At 33.6% G+C, this 17,423-nt stretch overlaps 1 protein-coding gene across 1 annotated transcript; it reads right to left on the reverse strand.

The window, feature by feature from the left end:
• Positions 1-7,052: 7,052 nt before the first annotated feature.
• Positions 7,053-15,795, reverse strand: LOC148614225 (eukaryotic translation initiation factor 3 subunit H-like). Its single transcript, XM_088588159.1, has 6 exons — positions 15,691-15,795; positions 10,942-11,098; positions 10,460-10,627; positions 9,103-9,352; positions 8,521-8,656; positions 7,053-7,375 (listed from the first exon to the last, which is right to left on the reverse strand). The coding sequence occupies exons 1-6, from the start codon at positions 15,745-15,747 to the stop codon at positions 7,154-7,156; spliced, it is 990 nt and encodes a 329-aa protein (XP_088444285.1). The 5' UTR covers positions 15,748-15,795; the 3' UTR covers positions 7,053-7,153.
• Between the last annotated feature and the right edge of the window lie 1,628 nt (positions 15,796-17,423).

Consider the following 17,423-nt stretch of genomic DNA (forward strand, 5'->3'; position numbering starts at 1 on the left):
CAGACACTGTGAAGTCAGCCTCATATCTTGACCTACACTTAGAAATCGATGATAAAGGAAAACTATTGACCAAACTTTACGACAAACGTGATGACTTTTCATTCAGAATTGTCAACTTTCCTTTCATCTGTGGCAACATCCCTTCGGCTCCTGCGTATGGAGTGTTCATATCACAACTCATACGTTATGCCAGAGCTTACCGAAACTATGCAGACTTTTTGTATCGCGCTGGAACTCTAACAAATAGGCTTCTGGAACAGAGTTATGTTGCTACAAGATTGAAGTCATCACTACAGAAGTTTTATGGTCGTCATCATGAAGTCATCCACGATCGTTATGGTGTATCCATCAGCACCATGAAAACTTATTTACTCAACGGGTCATAGTTTTCCTTTCCTCGTTTGTCTACCCCGGACTTGACTTGTTATAAGCAACTGGGAAAAAGCTTACCCTTCCGGTGCACCTGGTCCATGCTCCTAGTTTTTAGTGGAGTCCGAGTTGGTTGCTCATTTACTTTTGTTACTTTGTATGTATGATTTTAGTTACTTTATGTTCTTTGTTGTGTATGTCTGTTTTCCACGTCTGGTCTTTGTCCCTGGAATACATTCTTTTGATTACCGCTATAACCTTGGTTATCTAGGCAGTTGAATGCCCATCATGCAGATATACACATTCAAGTCTCAATCTTATATAACCATCAGGTTCATTAAATTGTAAAAGAATATACAAATGTAATACAGTTGTAAAATGTAATGTTCAATATATAGTAGCACCCTTTTTCATGTTTCTTTTCTCTTTTCATATACAACATTCAACTTTTAATTATAAATTAGTATCGTAATCTCATCAAAGTTTCTCCTATGAAGCTAAAAAACTAGAATAAAACCGTTTCCAATATAGTCCATATGTTCGTATATTGGCACATTCGGGGAAGACGAACGATGACACGAGAACAAATCGGTTCTCATTGTGCATGCAAATGAATACACCAAAATAATCTACGAGTTCATAATGACGACAATAAATCTTCTGTAGTTACGATCTTTGTCTTGAAGCAACATAACGCTGTTCCAGAAGACTGAAATCGGGCACGGTTAAAAAAAAAACTTCATACGCATGTGCTGATCATGAAGGGATATTGCTACATATGAAAGGAAAGTTGACATTATGATATGAGAAGTCATAGCGTTTGTCGAATAGTTTTGTCATCAGTATCACTTTTCCATCGATCTCTAAGTGTAAGTCAAGATATGAGGCTGACTTCGTAATGTTTTTAATCTCAATTCCAAAGATGGGGTAATTGTAATTGTAATCGTTAATCAGCTGTAATTGATTACATTCTTCAAGTAATCATTCTAATCATTAATTATCCAAAAATCTAATTACAAGTAATTTAATTTAATCATTTAATTTTCAAAATATCCTGTAACTTTATGATTACATTATGATTACAATGGAAATATTAAAGCCTCAAGTGGTACCTATGGGTATTGCATTATGTCAACAACAACAAAAATTAAAATGATTGTTAATTATTCAATGTTTTTTTTTGGAAATTTTTCATTTGTTTTTTTTTTCATTTTTTTTTTGAAGATAAATGTTAATCGAATACCAACAAGTAAAATAAAATTAATTATTTCAATGAAAACAATGTTTGTAATAGCTATCAAAAGATCCTATAGAATTGTTTTAATGAATTCATTAAGAAGTACAAAAGTAAAACCCAAGGTATTATGGCTATTTTTTACATTCAAAGATTGGTGGTTGATGTTCTGCTATACTTTAAAAAAATAATATTACCTGTTAAATCCAAAGTATTTAATGTCGTATAAAAAGTACTAATAACATAAACAAAATGTTCCAAACTTTTCAAATAAATCATAGTTATTTGCAAATTCGTCGTAATAAGATGTAATCTTGATTACTTGCCAATGTAATCAATAACTTAATCAATTACTTTTAGAAATGCTGTAATCATTAATTAAATTTGATAATACATTTCACAAAGTAATTTTAATTTAATCAATTACATTGAAAGTAATCGGATCCATCTCTGTTCAGTTCCTTTTGGGTAGATGCGATGTATAAAGTCCTTGAAATTAGGATTGGTGAAGAAAATACGTAATCTATATAGCGAAAACAGATTAAAGGAACTGGCTCATAGGAGTAAAGGAATGTGTTCGCGAGTATCAAAGCACCCATTTGTTCCCATTGAAATGTCCACCGTGTGTTGAAAAACACATCAGCTAGACTGGACAAATATGTTGTCGATAAAAAAATCCAGCATCCTAACAATATCTTTTTCGGTATATTTAGAAGACGAGAACGATATATAATGCGTGTGAGTCGGGATATCAAATAAGTATGCGGATAGTTTTACATATATAAAGATTGATTTATTGTTTATTGGGGTTTAACGCCCGAGCAGCAATATTTCAGCTATATTCAGGCGATGAACATAAAGTGGATGATAAAATGAACATGAAATGATGGTGAAATTAAAAATGGGATGGGACACAAGGATAATGGGGTCGAAAAATTTTGATTGCTACTGGAAATGGGGACAGGTGGGTAGGGTCGGGCAATTAAGCCTCCTGTGGCGGAGCCCTATGATTCCTACTCCTGGAGAATACCGCAGTAGGGTTCTTTAACGCGCGAGGAACGTGGCATCTTTCCCAACACGGTGCACCACTATGGTTTACGGTCAGATTTTCCGTACTATAGCCTGACAACCCCAGTATGTAACACGCCAGGGGTACCCCATTCCACTACCTGGGGCACAAAACCCAGCCGCTCCGTGGGCAGAGCACCCTAGTCCCCGGCTAGGGTTCTGAGCACTATTTAGTCGCCTTTTACGACAAGCTTAGCGCTGATACAGGCCTATTCTTTTTACACCCGGACCTGCACGGGGCACATATATAAAGAGAAAAACATTGCGTCGACTGAAAAGCTTTTGGATAAGGTCTTGGAGACACAAAACTTTGAAGTGTGTGTAGCTTGATTTACGTAAGAGGAACGATTTGATCTCCTCAAAATCTGAACCCTCATTACTTTGGAGTAAGGAACTTGTTACAGTAAGAAAATAGTCAGTACTACCAAGTACATAGGAAGAGAGTCTCAATAAGTTCAACAGATTTGAAAAAAAGGCCATTGATGCTTTTAGAAACTAACGATGCAGCAGCGGACTTAACACAGGTAGGGGTTATCTTCCCTATGGAAGAAACTTTTACTACTAAACAAACCAAGAAAGGTCGAGGTACCAAATGCAGGGAATGAAAGAAAAACAGCAATTATGGAAATAGGAAGAGAATGGAGAAAAAGAATGAAAACTGAAAACATTTTTTTTCTGTCATTGCTGAAATGTCAATAATTTGTGGAATACCTGAAAATGTTTTTCAACCTGAACAAACAGTTCAGTTTTACAACCATGTGTTCGTTTCAAAGCACATATATCACAACTCGAGATATCATTTTTTAACGTCGTAAATTCTCTTCCATGGAAGTTTCCACAGGTTTATGTATGGTTCCAAAAACACTAATTAACAGCAGGATAGTAGCGATTAACGTGACCCTTCAAACAGCAATTAAAACGTTGCAGTACCAAGCCATATTAATTTACGTAGTTGAGACACAATAATAACACTTCCCGAAATAAATGGTCGAGGAATCTTTGATACAGTTGTAAAGCAGATGGTAGCAACAAACCCCGGCGACTCTTTTGTTCTTACATTTGATGGAAATTGGAGTCTGCATGGTTTGGCTAATGACATGTATTTCTTTGGTTATGATGAAGACAATACAAACAATACCAAAATGATAAAATATAGACAATAGCCAACAGGAAGGTCCCAGTAACCAATGACAATATCAAGGAATAAACCGGAAATTTCGAATCCACCGCAATACTCCTGACATGGTCCATTTCTGATAGAAATTGTGGGTAAAACCAGATTTTATGGCGCTCTAAACCCACAGCTTTAATTACAGTTAATTATTTGCGGTATATTTCAACACAAACATGCAGTATTAAAAAAGGAAAATGAATACTATTAGAATCAAGTAAATCAATCCAAGAAGACACTTCAAAATAGTAAGATACAAATAAAAACAACATAAAACTAGTGTGTTGATGTTGAAATCCATCATCTACGATCTGTTTGTCAGATACAGAATAATTCTAAGATCAGGATTTCGGCAATAATTTTTGGCAGCGAATAAGACGTATTTTTATAACCTTGGTCCAAAAAGTCTGTGGGCGCAATACGAAGTAAGAGTAGTCACTACCAGTTCTGACATACCTTAACAACTGAGAAATATAATCACCATATGTAGAAGAATCTAGTATTTATGTACAACATATTTTCCAGTGTCGTGGACGCGTTTTTCAACAAACGGTTGGCGTTCAAATGGGAAAAAGTTGTGTTCCTCTCCTTGTTGACCTATTCCTGCACTCTTATTATGCTGACTTTATTGCTGATCTTATCCAAAAGAAAGAACATCGTTTAGCTAGATCATTTAATATAAGTTTCCGCTATACAGATAACGTATAATTCATCGTTAAACAATCCTAGTCTCGGGTATTTGATACATCGCATCTACCCAAAAGAACTTGAGATAAAGGCTACTACATACACAGTCAGCCTCATATCTTGGCCTACAGTTAGAGATCGATCGTAAAGGAAAACTATTGACCAAACTTTACGACAAATGTGATGACTTTTCATTCAGAATTGTCAACTTTTATTTTATCTGTGGCAACGTCCCTTTAGCATCTGTGTATGGAATTTTCATATCATATCTCATACATTATGCCAGAGCTTTTTGCATCGAGCTAGACATCTTACAGTTAGGATTCTGGAACAATGTTATGCTGCTACAAGATGGAAGTCATCAATTCAGAAATTTTATGGTCGTCATCATGAAACTCGTGGACCGTTACGATGTATCCAGTTTTCCTTTCCTCTTTGACTTTTTTTATGAGCAACTCGGCGGATGTTTCTGAAAAGCAGCGGACGCTTACTCTACAGGTGAACCTGGTCCATGCTCCAGTTTTTAGTGGAGTCCGAGTTGCTCATTTACTTGTTACTTTGTATGTTTTATTTTTGTTACTTTATGTCCTTTGTCGTGTTTGTCAGTTTTCCATATGATAATATTGTATTCGAATTAAGCAGTTATTATGTTCTTTGTCGTGTTTGTCTGTTTTCCATATTGTAATATTGTGATCGAATTAATCTGTACATATATTGTTATCAATGGCAATAAATTTACAATGTTACAGAGAAATGTTATCAGCCATGTCCATGGTTTGTTATGCATGAAGTGTAAATTAAACGTTTATCTATGACGTAAGTGTTTATTCTGATTAAAACACTCATTGGTCGGTCTCATATAGTGTAATACACAGACATACGACTCGGGCGAGTATAGTATTACTTAAACATTCTATAGCATTGTTAATTTATAAGACCGAAAACCTTCGTAATTAGAAAGAGTCTGAGTAAATACCAAAAATATAATAACGTGCGTCGAAAATCGCAGATTTAACAAATGCGAGTTAAATTTGTAAGCGTTCTTGGCACGAGCAATTAAATTTTGATCATTATTTATATATAATTACGATATCCAATTAATTATCCTGTATCTATTTTCCCCATAATTCATTGCTAGTTCAACATATTTTGTAATGTTTTAATCGATAATACGAGACAGTCTGAGTAAAATACACGATCTGACATACGAGGGTAGCGTTATTAAAGATTAAATTTTAATTAGATTGGGCGTGAGAGAGTCTTACAATAAATTTCACAATGTTAAATTATCGATTGTTTTGCACATGGAACACTGCTTTCTATATAATATTTTTCCGACGCAATCTGTATAGTTTCGCTTTTTACCATCTGACCTTAAAGACGCTCTTCCATGGAAACGCAAGTCACCTGATCAAAATTATATTTCCCTATTGGTCAAATACTAATAATTTAGTGACGTTCGAAAAAAAAAAAATGTACCGGAATTTGAAATTGCGTGTCATGTGTTATTTTCTGATGAAATGTAAAAAAATCATAGTAAAAAGAACAATTTTACTGCGTTGGCTATCTTATTTAAAAGATAGTACTTGTTTTTTTCTTCCTCCTGTGATGTAATGAAGTGTTTGCGAGAGAAATTAACTGCGAAAATAAAAATACTGTGATTACAATATTTCATTCAGACATGGTTTTCTAAATTTACGTTGGGTTACTAAAACCTTTCTAAGTATTTTCAAGACAAAAAAAAAATGGAATAGAACATGTCTAAAATGTGAATCAAAAAAAGCTTCATATAGAAAACAGAAGCATTGCTTATGATGCATGTTGCTATTTAAAAAAAAAATATGTCAAAATGAAATAGCAATTTGTAATGGAAAGAAAAATAAGCAGTGTTGCTACACAAAGCCATATGTCCTTTGACGCTTATGTGATTTGAAGTAAAAATATTTCTATAACGCCAATTGACTTTGGAATATTGGCAGGGGATTCTGACCTTTTAGGGTGTGTTTGGTTGTGTAATGTTTTTTCCATGGTGGCCCAATTTTAACGTGGGAGGGTAGTGATCACACCACAGTACTTTAACCCAGCCACATTTTTGCATCCACTTGTCCGAAGTCAGGAATTTCTTACCTTTGTATGTCTTGTTTTGTTTTCGTCTTAGTTTATTTTACCCTAGTATGTAGGGGCAACACTAGTGCTGTACCTGTGTATGGTGATGTTTTTGGGCCAGCTGGATCAACTAATGTGATCATAGCAAGAACTATAGCATAATTAATGTCCCAACTAATCATTTTATCAATGTAATAAACTTTTTAAATATTTAAACCTTAAAATGTACTTCATGTTTGTTTTCACATGCCACTCTTTAACAATCTTGAGATGTCTTTTTTGGATTTGGAAGGATAATAAACTGAATTTAGCTTTGCATCAAGTTTAACCTGATCTTTTTTCATTGAAAAATAAATGAAGTTTACTAAGATTATACAGCCACCATTGTTGTGAGAAATTGCACCTGAAAAACAAGAATTTCCATTTCAAAATATTTTTATTTAGACAGCACTTAAATGTTGTCGAAGATGACATTCTGGTAATTTTTGATAATTCTAAAATCCTAGCTTGTCTTTCCATTAACTTTCCAGTGGTTCTTTCTGCAAGGTTTCTGACATGAACAATTTGCCAAGACTCTGAGAAGAAAACTCTCCAATTTGTTGACAATAGTTGTTAATCTGTTCAGCTAACAATAAGCTGTCGAGTCTAGGTGGCGCTGGTAAGGGTTTAAACATCTTGTTGATATCATCCTCAGGTAATGGTTTTTCTCCTCTCTGCTCTCTCTGTTGATTTTCTTGTTGCTAAAGTGAAGTAGATTCGAAATTTATTAATTGGATTATAATGAAATGTTATGACATTTTAATACATGTTTTTGATGCAGTGGAAATTTTTTTAGCATCAGTTTTACAATGATTTTTTTTGTGGGGGGGGAAACCAATTATAAGGATTGGGACAGATCACCTTCAAATGTAATCAATTACATTGTGATTACATGGGCATGGGGTAAAAATGTAATCAATTGCATAATGATTACTCCTAATTTCAAATGTAATTGATTACATATGATCACATTGCAGTACATACATTTTTGGTTTAATGGAGAAAAGCATGTCTGAAGCCATATCAAATAAAGCTTAAGATTATAGTTTTAAAGTATTGAATTTGATTAATTTGGTTTCTTGATTTAAAACATTGGATCAAGCCACAACAAAATCATTCACGATTAAAGACAAAATGTTGCATATTTACCAATTGTGAACCATTTTTTTATGTCAACATTATGTCATAGAGGATCTAGCAAATAAATTATCAAAAAACTAATTGAAAAATTCTTTTCCATTGCTTATTCTCTATTTGCTGTTGTAAATAAGCAGCAGGAAACAAGACAAAAGAGAATAGAAACTCAATTGGAGTGCTACACCACTATTACCTATTCAATTAAATGTATGATAGCAAACCTAAATTTTCCATTCCTAAAATCAATTAAAACTTAAAAAAAAAAAATAAAGTCAAAAAGAAATATATGGATCCTTAACAATCTATTTTTTAAAGAATTCTTTTTTATTAATTTAAATTTTTTTTTTTGGGGGGGGGTAATGTAATCAAGATGTATACAATAAGTAATCACGATAACATCATTTTTTTTACCCAATGATTGATTAAATATGATGACTTGTAATCATAATTTACAATGATTACTTATAAAAATGTTATCAATAACAGCCAATTAGAATTCCTGTTTACAATTACCCTATCCCTGCCAATCATGTTGATATTTTTTTATGTATTCGTTGATTTATTACCATTTCAAAGGAAAGTCAGCTAAGGCAATAACTATTGGTTTGACTTCTTAAATATCTTACTGGCATATTTCAGCCTTAAATATCAATAAAACATCCCTAATTCCACATTGACATTTTCTGCATACCAAATTCAGAACACTTACTCTCTTAAGAACATACTGTTGTTTTTGTAACTGCTGTTTGTAGTACTGTCTTTGGAAATTAAGGAAGCGATTGGCATCCATGGCAACATCATCAACACACTCCATCAACTGTCTCAAATTCTTCTCTAACATTGAACTACAAAAACAAAACAAAACTGGAGCTAAAAATTATGCCTACATCTATTGTTCTTGTTGAAAAAATGTATCTTGACATTGAAATCAAAAAGTCAATATGTCATTTAACTAAAAACATTCTATGTGGTATCCCCTCCACACCAATGTAAATATATGCTAGCAAGCATGATTGGTTCATGTTGATCATATAATATATTCCCAAGAAAAACCAAGTGAGCCAATGCCATCACAATGTCACCATTCAAATATAATGAGACTCGATTTGACAACATAATCAGAGGGAACATCCTCTTGTAATATAACACAGTGGGACTTGGTTGACCAGCAGATATGTACTACATTGGTCAATGTAATTGCGTCTATAGAATCTTACTGATTCTGTTCAAAGTCATGTATGTATTTCTTCTTTTGAAACAGCTTTGCAACACTTTTTTTACCATTAATTACCTTGTAGCCAGATCTAAATAGTTATAGCTTTCCTGAGCAGGTGTTTTCTCTTCGATCTCACACAGCAGAGCATTTGTCAAATGAGAGTTTTTGATGTAGATAGGGATCTCCTCAAACATTTTTTCAAAACTGATATTTGTTTCTTTAATAGCGTCAGGACTGTAGTCACCATTTCTGTAGAAATCCATCATATCTTTTGTCAATCTGTAAGCTTTCAGTGCTACATACCCTTGTGTTGTCCGTAAGGGATCTGTTATAAAAAAAAAATGAAAATGGCTAGTTAAGCCCCTAGTCTAGATACAGTTAAATAACATGCTTGCTTCCTGATAAAAAGAGGGAAGGGACTTCTGAACTTAAGCATACAATGTATCTGTCTCAGAACAAAACTACCAATACATTGCTAAGGAAGTTACTGAGCACTTACATATATATACACTTTACTTTTGTATGATATTCCAATATCCTAACCTTTAACTTAAGCTTAATGATATTATAATAATATTCCTTCCTTCAGGATAAAAGTAGAACTATTTTGAAGAGATCTATGTTAAGCAGATAACTAAGGCCAAAATTAAGATTAAGGTTGTTTTCCGTTACCCTACCTACCCATAAAAGTTGACCATATCCAAATAATATTATTACCTTTCTCAGACAAGATTTTTAAAAAAGTTTTCTAGCAACACTTTTCACTTCTTTGATGATCGTTTTTACAGAACCAGATGAACTTAGGGAAAAAACATTTTCCCTACCTACCTACCCAATGTCAGGAGGTAGGGTCAGGTAAGGGGAAACAAACATTATTTTAAATCTGGCTTTAAGCATATAGCTCTGTCATCTGTAACATTTTTTTTCTTTGCCAACAATACAGAGAATAAAAGATAAGTTCCAAAAATAATCATGACCCTAACCTAAGTCAATAAACTGGACCTACAGATCTAAGATTGATTGATCTATTGTGGTTTAACATATTAAGGCAGCTGTTTCATCCATTTCAGAACGAAAGCATTAGAACCTTATGAACAGACCCTAGTTTGTACTAGTCTGATATGCTGAGCCGGATCTTTGCTGTGCTGACTCATAGAAGCAACAACCCACATGTAGGCATCATGTCATCCCACTCAGACACATTATTCTGTCTCTGAGCCAACCAGTCATCACTCCCCTTAGTACAGCATGCTTGGCAGAGAAGCGGTGGCTACCAATATTATAGCTATTGGTATGACTCAGCCAGGGATAAACCTATGACCTCTCATGCTCGAGGCAAGCACATTACCCCTAGACCACTGAGGGGATACTACTGGGTATTTCAGTTGCCAAAAAGTAAACCATTTATTTAAACAACCACAGTGCTATTTACCATATATAAGGACCACAGATTCCTCTATATTATCCTGGTAATTGAACTGAGAATCAAGCAAAGGTCTGTTGATAAAGGAGCCAAAGTATGTGCTCTGGTACCAGCCAACGTGTAAGTGGTCAATGTTGACATGGCGAAGATTTCTCATCATCTCCATCTGGTATTGGACTGCAAGTATAGGAATTAAAAAAAAACCATTTTCAGTATAGTAAATGAAAAAATAAAAATTTTAATGCAATATACATGTAGCTACTGGTTTACTGCATAAAATGCTTGTTTTAGTATTTTCTTCTTAAAAAAGCTGGGTATGGATACTTGGGGATTTTCTATTTGTCAAATCAAATGGAAAAAAATTACACCAATTATTCATTATCAATCAATGTTTATTTACCATTGATGATCCAGAAAATTTCAGGAATTATGACCAATGCTCAAAAGAAACAATTTTATGCCTATAATTTGTGTATATACATCATATTTACCTTCATTGAATTCTTCTTCCTCACTATGTCTGGGGAAAGGGAAACAATTTGTTATTTCTAATTTATTGTCTACAACCAGTCCCAATAATACTCCTTGAACTAGGTCAGTTCCTCCTGCCGTCTCTTCCTGACAGTGCTTTATTATTTTCAGAACTACCTAAAATAGACAATGAACTTTAGCAGTTCTATAGTAATTTAAAATTACTTATTAAATATCTTTTTATATTTTCAATTAATTTTCTTGTCACCAAATTAAAAATTAGAATATCAATAACATCAGGTCACATTCTTTAATCATGACATCAGACTGAATAATTTAAAATATTTATGGCATAACACAGATTTGTTTATGTTTTACTTGTTTGAAGAAGCAATACATGTAGGTCCTAATGCTTCAGAGTCAAGTCTGAATGTGAAAAAAATCATTACTCCATTGTACAAGGATGGTATGACTACAACAAAGATAGGCCAAGTTTCAGAGATTCCTAGAACCACAGTACTGAGTTTCCTTCAAAGATTTTTACAAAAGAGAATAGTAAAAAACAAAGAAAGAAGTAGGCGACAGAAACTTGCGACTCACTGAGATTATTGAAGTTAGATTACATTACTAAGTCAAACAGAAAACACAGGCTAGCTGGGAAAGAACCAGTTGCCAATATCATGTACATAATCACGGTTTCAAAGGAAGAATTTTGTAATTTTTCACTGAAACTACATGTATTAAAAACTCTATCACGTTTCTGTCTGCTTCGTTCCATTCCAAATGTAATGAGCTACATTTTACGCCCACAATTTTGTTTCCACGAAAGTTGAATGAAAACAGTAACAAAACAGGGTTTCTCATGTAAAATGGTCAAAATTTTAATAGAACAAAATTTTCTTGACATGCAGAGCTACATCAAGAATACCCAAAGGTTTGGTAATTGATCAAATGACAATCCTTTCTCGTTTTGTTTTCTTTTTTCTTTCTACTTTCACGGTCATTCTCTCTGCTCTAAGTCGTTTGTTTGTTTATAACTTTTTTGTGAATATGTTGCTGCAGAGTTCGCACAATTTGGCTGGATAGATTGTTCAGTCAGTCCCACAGATTTTTAGCCACTCACTCATTTTCATTAATTTATTGTTAGCGAATTAAAATTCTTCAATGACTTTATGGGATGCCAAGTTGCTTTTCATTTTTGGAGTACATGTATTTACTTGGTTGTGGAGTTTTTTTTTCTCAATCTGTTTTCAGAAATATCTATTAATACAGTTTTATTTATTTCCCATTTTGCATGTGATTATTTTAGTAACTTAAGTTTGTATCAATATAATTATCTGAATATCAATAATTTTATTTTATCATAATCATTCTTCAACAGCATAATTTATAATCCATGAAAAGTTTTCTGCTTCAGTCTGCTCAAAGTCAAACTCATCACCACTGTCCATTTCCCCATTAGATGCAAAATTATAACTCTTGATCTTTTTTCTTTTTTCTGATTTTGCAATCTAACATAAAAATCACAAAAGATAATTAGAGCTACATTGTACATTTCGCAGCTATTTCCCCATCATCATCTTTTATAGACATTGTATTATTAGTCTGAACATGTGACAGTTACTTAGCTGGCTATTTGCCAGGAACGACACCTTTAAAGTGTTGAAAAGGCCACATTAGCACATTGTCAACAATCTGGTACCTGATGTTAAACCGGAAATGGAATTACGCAAACCAGTCAACATCTAATAACCAAACAAAAAATCATACCAACAAAGCACAATGACGGCCATTTTCTTAACGACGGTCCTTGGACCGTCGCTTGTGATAAAAACATCGGACAAACCTGATTTTACTGGTCAGGACCAGCAGGACCGACGAATTTCGCATACTCTGTTGCTGATGCATGTTAATTATATTTTTTATTATATGAAGAGGACATTAATAAGTTGTTACAACTTGAGTCCAATCCTTTTGTTTTCTGGACAATAAAATGTTTAATCCAATAGAAAAAGAAACACATTGTACTAATGCAGGGGTCGCGCTGGGCTTCGCCAATGACGCAAATTGTGATTTTTTATTTTATCTGGCGACAAAAATAGCCAGTTGGCGATTTTCTTGGCACCTAGGTTTTGTATATTAAAACTGACAGGAAGTTTATCAGCAACAGATATTCTCTCTAAAGTCTAATTAAACAATTGTGTTGATACCTTGTCACAGTTAATTGACCATGCCAAATTTATGACTGAAGGCAATTAGACCAGATGACTGTGACTAACAATATCCTCATGGGAGGTGCCAATCAAATGTAAATGTACTATTGAGCCAATCAACACTCTCATCATCTGGTCAAAGGTAAACACAATTATGGCCATGTGCACATGGCAACATACATGTACAAGCTTCACAGCCCTGTTTAAGCATGTGATACATTCAGAGACAGACTTACCTAATAGCAGAATAAATTTATTCCTATTAACAATGATTATCCCATCAGGCAGTGCCTAAACATTTTGAAATGAAAGAAGTGATAAAAAAATGGATGACATTTGTTTATACTTTTGCCATGTGACTTTTTTGGTGGGAAAACAAATAGAATGGGGATTCCCAAAATCTAATTCAGGAAATACTATTCAGATATCAAGATGCATGTAACAAAATGGTAGACACTTTATTACTTGAAAAAAGAATCAAGTTTGTTAAAAACATAAAAAAAATCAAATTATATTGTAAAATAGGACAATCATGTTTTAAAATCAGGGACTAAATGTATGTGAGAATAGTAATATAAAATCTGTGGTAGAAATAAAATACCTGTTTCTGGAGTAGTACTTTATTATTTTGCAAATAAAAAGTGACAGACTAGAGCTAAAAACCTGCTTTATACATGCATTGGGTACATGTATGTCATGAATGGAAAGGTTATTTTGATAAATTAACAAAGATAATTCATCAGTGGACTTAATACTGTCATTTTTAAAAAAATATGTATGTTTGCTTGCACCCTTTGGCTCTTATTTCTGAAAACTGGCGACAAAATATGGCAGCTGGCGATTTTTCTGGCGACAGAATTTTGGAAGCCAGAGCAGCCCCTGCTAATGTAACAAGCATGGTATTAGCATACAGAAAAATGAACCTGGAATCAAACTAGGTACATGAAGATGTAACATGCACTATTTCAACCCGAATGTTGTTAAAAGCACTTGAAGTAGGATACTCTGCAGTACCGCTAAATTTCCAACTTCTCACATACGACACATCATCCTGACCCCAGCCTTACATATATTTTGTATATGTATCAATATGGTACACAAGTTTCATCATGAGAATGGGTCCTTGTCTACCTTTCAAATGCATGGAGATTCGTCAATAACGTATCATTGGGTTTAATATTAAAAGCAAAATATCTTTTTGTGTAAAAATACTGATAAAAAATAACAAAAACAAGTGTCTAGTTTCACAGGATTAAAATATTAAGAAAAGCATAAAAAATAAGATTTTGCATTGAAATACAGCATTTCTGTTTCCCGGAAGTAAACAGTAAAATACAGATCAGTCTTCGGATTTCAATATGTTACCATTGGAAATTAAAATTAAAACGAGACTTACAAACCCTTTATCAAAGGGTCAGAGGTTATTGGAACCAGGCTACATGGTGACATATATCTTGTGCACTATTCTTTACAATACATGGTGTACAGTGATTGGGATTAGAGAGAACCATATCCCATTAATCAAATTGCATCTGAACAAGTCTCATTCAAACCATTTCTTACGGATGCTAGACGTTTCGTAACCTGGTCGTTTCGTACCAGGTCGATTCGTACCTCAACTGAGACGTATCGTAACCTGGTCGTTTCGTAGGTGGAATGTTTTGTACCTGGGTTAAATTTCATAGTGAGATGTTTCATACCTGGGCAAACTCTTCCCGACATAAGGCAAGATTGTGATGACATGGTCATGTTTATTAGATAAATTGAACCATTTAATCAGCATTAGAAGCAAATCTGAACATATATAACAAAATTTCTGTAACATTTTACATGACACATATACAGACAATTTTCATAGATGTTTATTTACACACATACTATTATCTGAAACATAAAATGCATTTTGCTTTAAGATATCAGCTAACCTTTAAAAGTTTTCAAATTGCACTGGCTACGGACATATTTTTCAAATCATTTAGATGAATCTTAAAGGTAAGAGATAATTTGACAGAAAATAACTGTGAAGGAGCGAACATTAACGTAGTAATCTATAAGGACCCTCTTAAAAATAACAATGCTGTATGTTAAACAATAGGTATTAAACGTCTCTGTGACTGTGTGATATAACCCAGGTACGAAACATCCCACTTTGAAATTTACCTAGGTACGAAACAACCAGGTTACGAAATGTCCTGCACCCTTTCTTAAAGTCACAAAAAAAGGCCCATTGAAATTCTGAAGTCAGTGAGGATCATAGAAAACTGCCAATTCTCAAAATTCTAATCCCAATCACTAGATGCAACATAATCGTATGGCAAACAATATTGCGCCAATAATGGTTGCAATTTGCTTCCATAATACTTTTTATTAAAATATATTAATGCAAAGACTGAAACATCTTGTACTATAGTTGTACTTAGTAAATATTTCCCCTACAGAACATTGATCACATGAAAATCAAACTCTTTGAATCCTTCTTCAACACATTTATGAGGAAAAACTTTTGATTTTGAAAAAAGTATGATTCCTGTATGTTTCCATGTCAAGAATACGTACTAAGCCATCGATTTGGACATATTGCACCGCAGAACTCGTGGATTTTCTGGAAGCCATCTTTGTTGTACCTTAGCTTAGTCTTCAGTGCGTTTGGGGTAAATGTCATAATAATAATAATTCTTAAACCATTGCGCCCCTTTTTCTCTTCGGCACATTTGTTATTAAAACCGGATTAATCATGAAGGAGTGTGATTCAATATTTTAAACAGGTGACGGCTATTGTCGTACGATTTTTAGTGTTTTAGTATTTTAACGTTCCTTATTTAGTTTTGGCGCAATTGGAATGCAAAAGATTTTTTTTGCACAAATAATATACTAGCTGCTTGTCGCTCGTTTTATGTGTATATATAAGATTTAATTACTATAAAAACACAAAGTATAGCACTTTTTTGCATGATTTCACAATTTCCCATTTCGACTTAGTTCACACCTAATCTTACTGAGGCGAAATGGAATAATTTTATGTACCAGCTAGCGTGATATAGGAACATGTCTTATGAAAGAGGCAAACCGTCCATATCACTTCCAAATATGTGACAATGTAAGAGTTCTTCGTGATGACAAAATTTGAGAAGATATTGGCACATTAGCTGTTAAGTTTAGGATCACGCTTTAACTGTTGCAAATTAGTCCAGTAAACCATTCCCAAATCTTCGTAAATATCTATAGGACTATTAGGATATCTTCCTTTATTATTGATATTAAGGATAAATTATTGATATCAGTAAATTGTCATTTATTGATATCAATAAATATAACATATTTATTCACACGTTAATAATTATCAAGACTTAATAGCGAGCACCGCGGAGCGGAGTGAGCTCTACGGTTATTACATGCACTATCTAAATTTCCCTTAAGGTTCCCCAATATACTAACGAAAAAAATCATGTCCCGGAAGTAACAAAAAGTGTCTGTACTTTCGGAGAAAATTCATCGCTTCCTTAAACCAAACAAATAAAAATTCATTGGTTTAGATTATGTTTCAGTAAAAATAAATTCATCTGTACTGATAGTTTTCGAGTCTTTCTCTATTTGTTTTTACTACATAAAAGAAGTGAATATGATGCTATTAAAAAGTTCGGGAAACAAGTGGATGTACGTACGTGTATCTTCGCTGTTCAAATTGCCGCTGTTGTCAAGAACCTAACCCGCCTTGAAAAAAAATATAACTCCGATTGTATTATTCAAATCGAAGCATAGCTTTTTCTAAGATAAGAAAGGCAATCATTTTCTTGTTTGGAATTTGCCGCTGTCGTTTGAATTTTGTTTGCGTCACATGATATGTGTAAAATATTCCCATCATCCGTGGAGAACTGTAATATTTACGGTATTGATCTGACGGGCCAAAACTGAAAAGGATGTTGCTACAGATGTCCTTAAGGGATATAAAAATGTAAAGTATTGCGAAGTGCTTTAAAGCTATCGATCATTTTGAAGGCGAGGGGAAAGAGGGGTATGGGGATGGAATTTTGGAAAAAAACTTATTTTTTCTCATGTTATTCATTTATTAAAAAACTTCCCCATTAATTAACAAGGCAGATTTTCAAATAAAAATATTGATTTCGCTTAAAATATAAATGAAAATATTAGCATTTGCGAAAATTTTCATCCGGGTCATCCCGCCCCCTGTAATGTCCTTTATTACTTTTACGAGTATCATACAGACGTTACATGTATGGTAAAGCTCACAGTACTCGCTGATTTAGGCAATACCTACCCAATATTAGTTC

The sequence above is a fragment of the Perna viridis genome, chromosome 6 (assembly GCF_037379345.1).
Source record: "Perna viridis isolate PV_CMFRI_1.1 ecotype Kerala chromosome 6, ASM3737934v1, whole genome shotgun sequence".
NCBI classification, from domain to species: domain Eukaryota; kingdom Metazoa; phylum Mollusca; class Bivalvia; order Mytilida; family Mytilidae; genus Perna; species Perna viridis.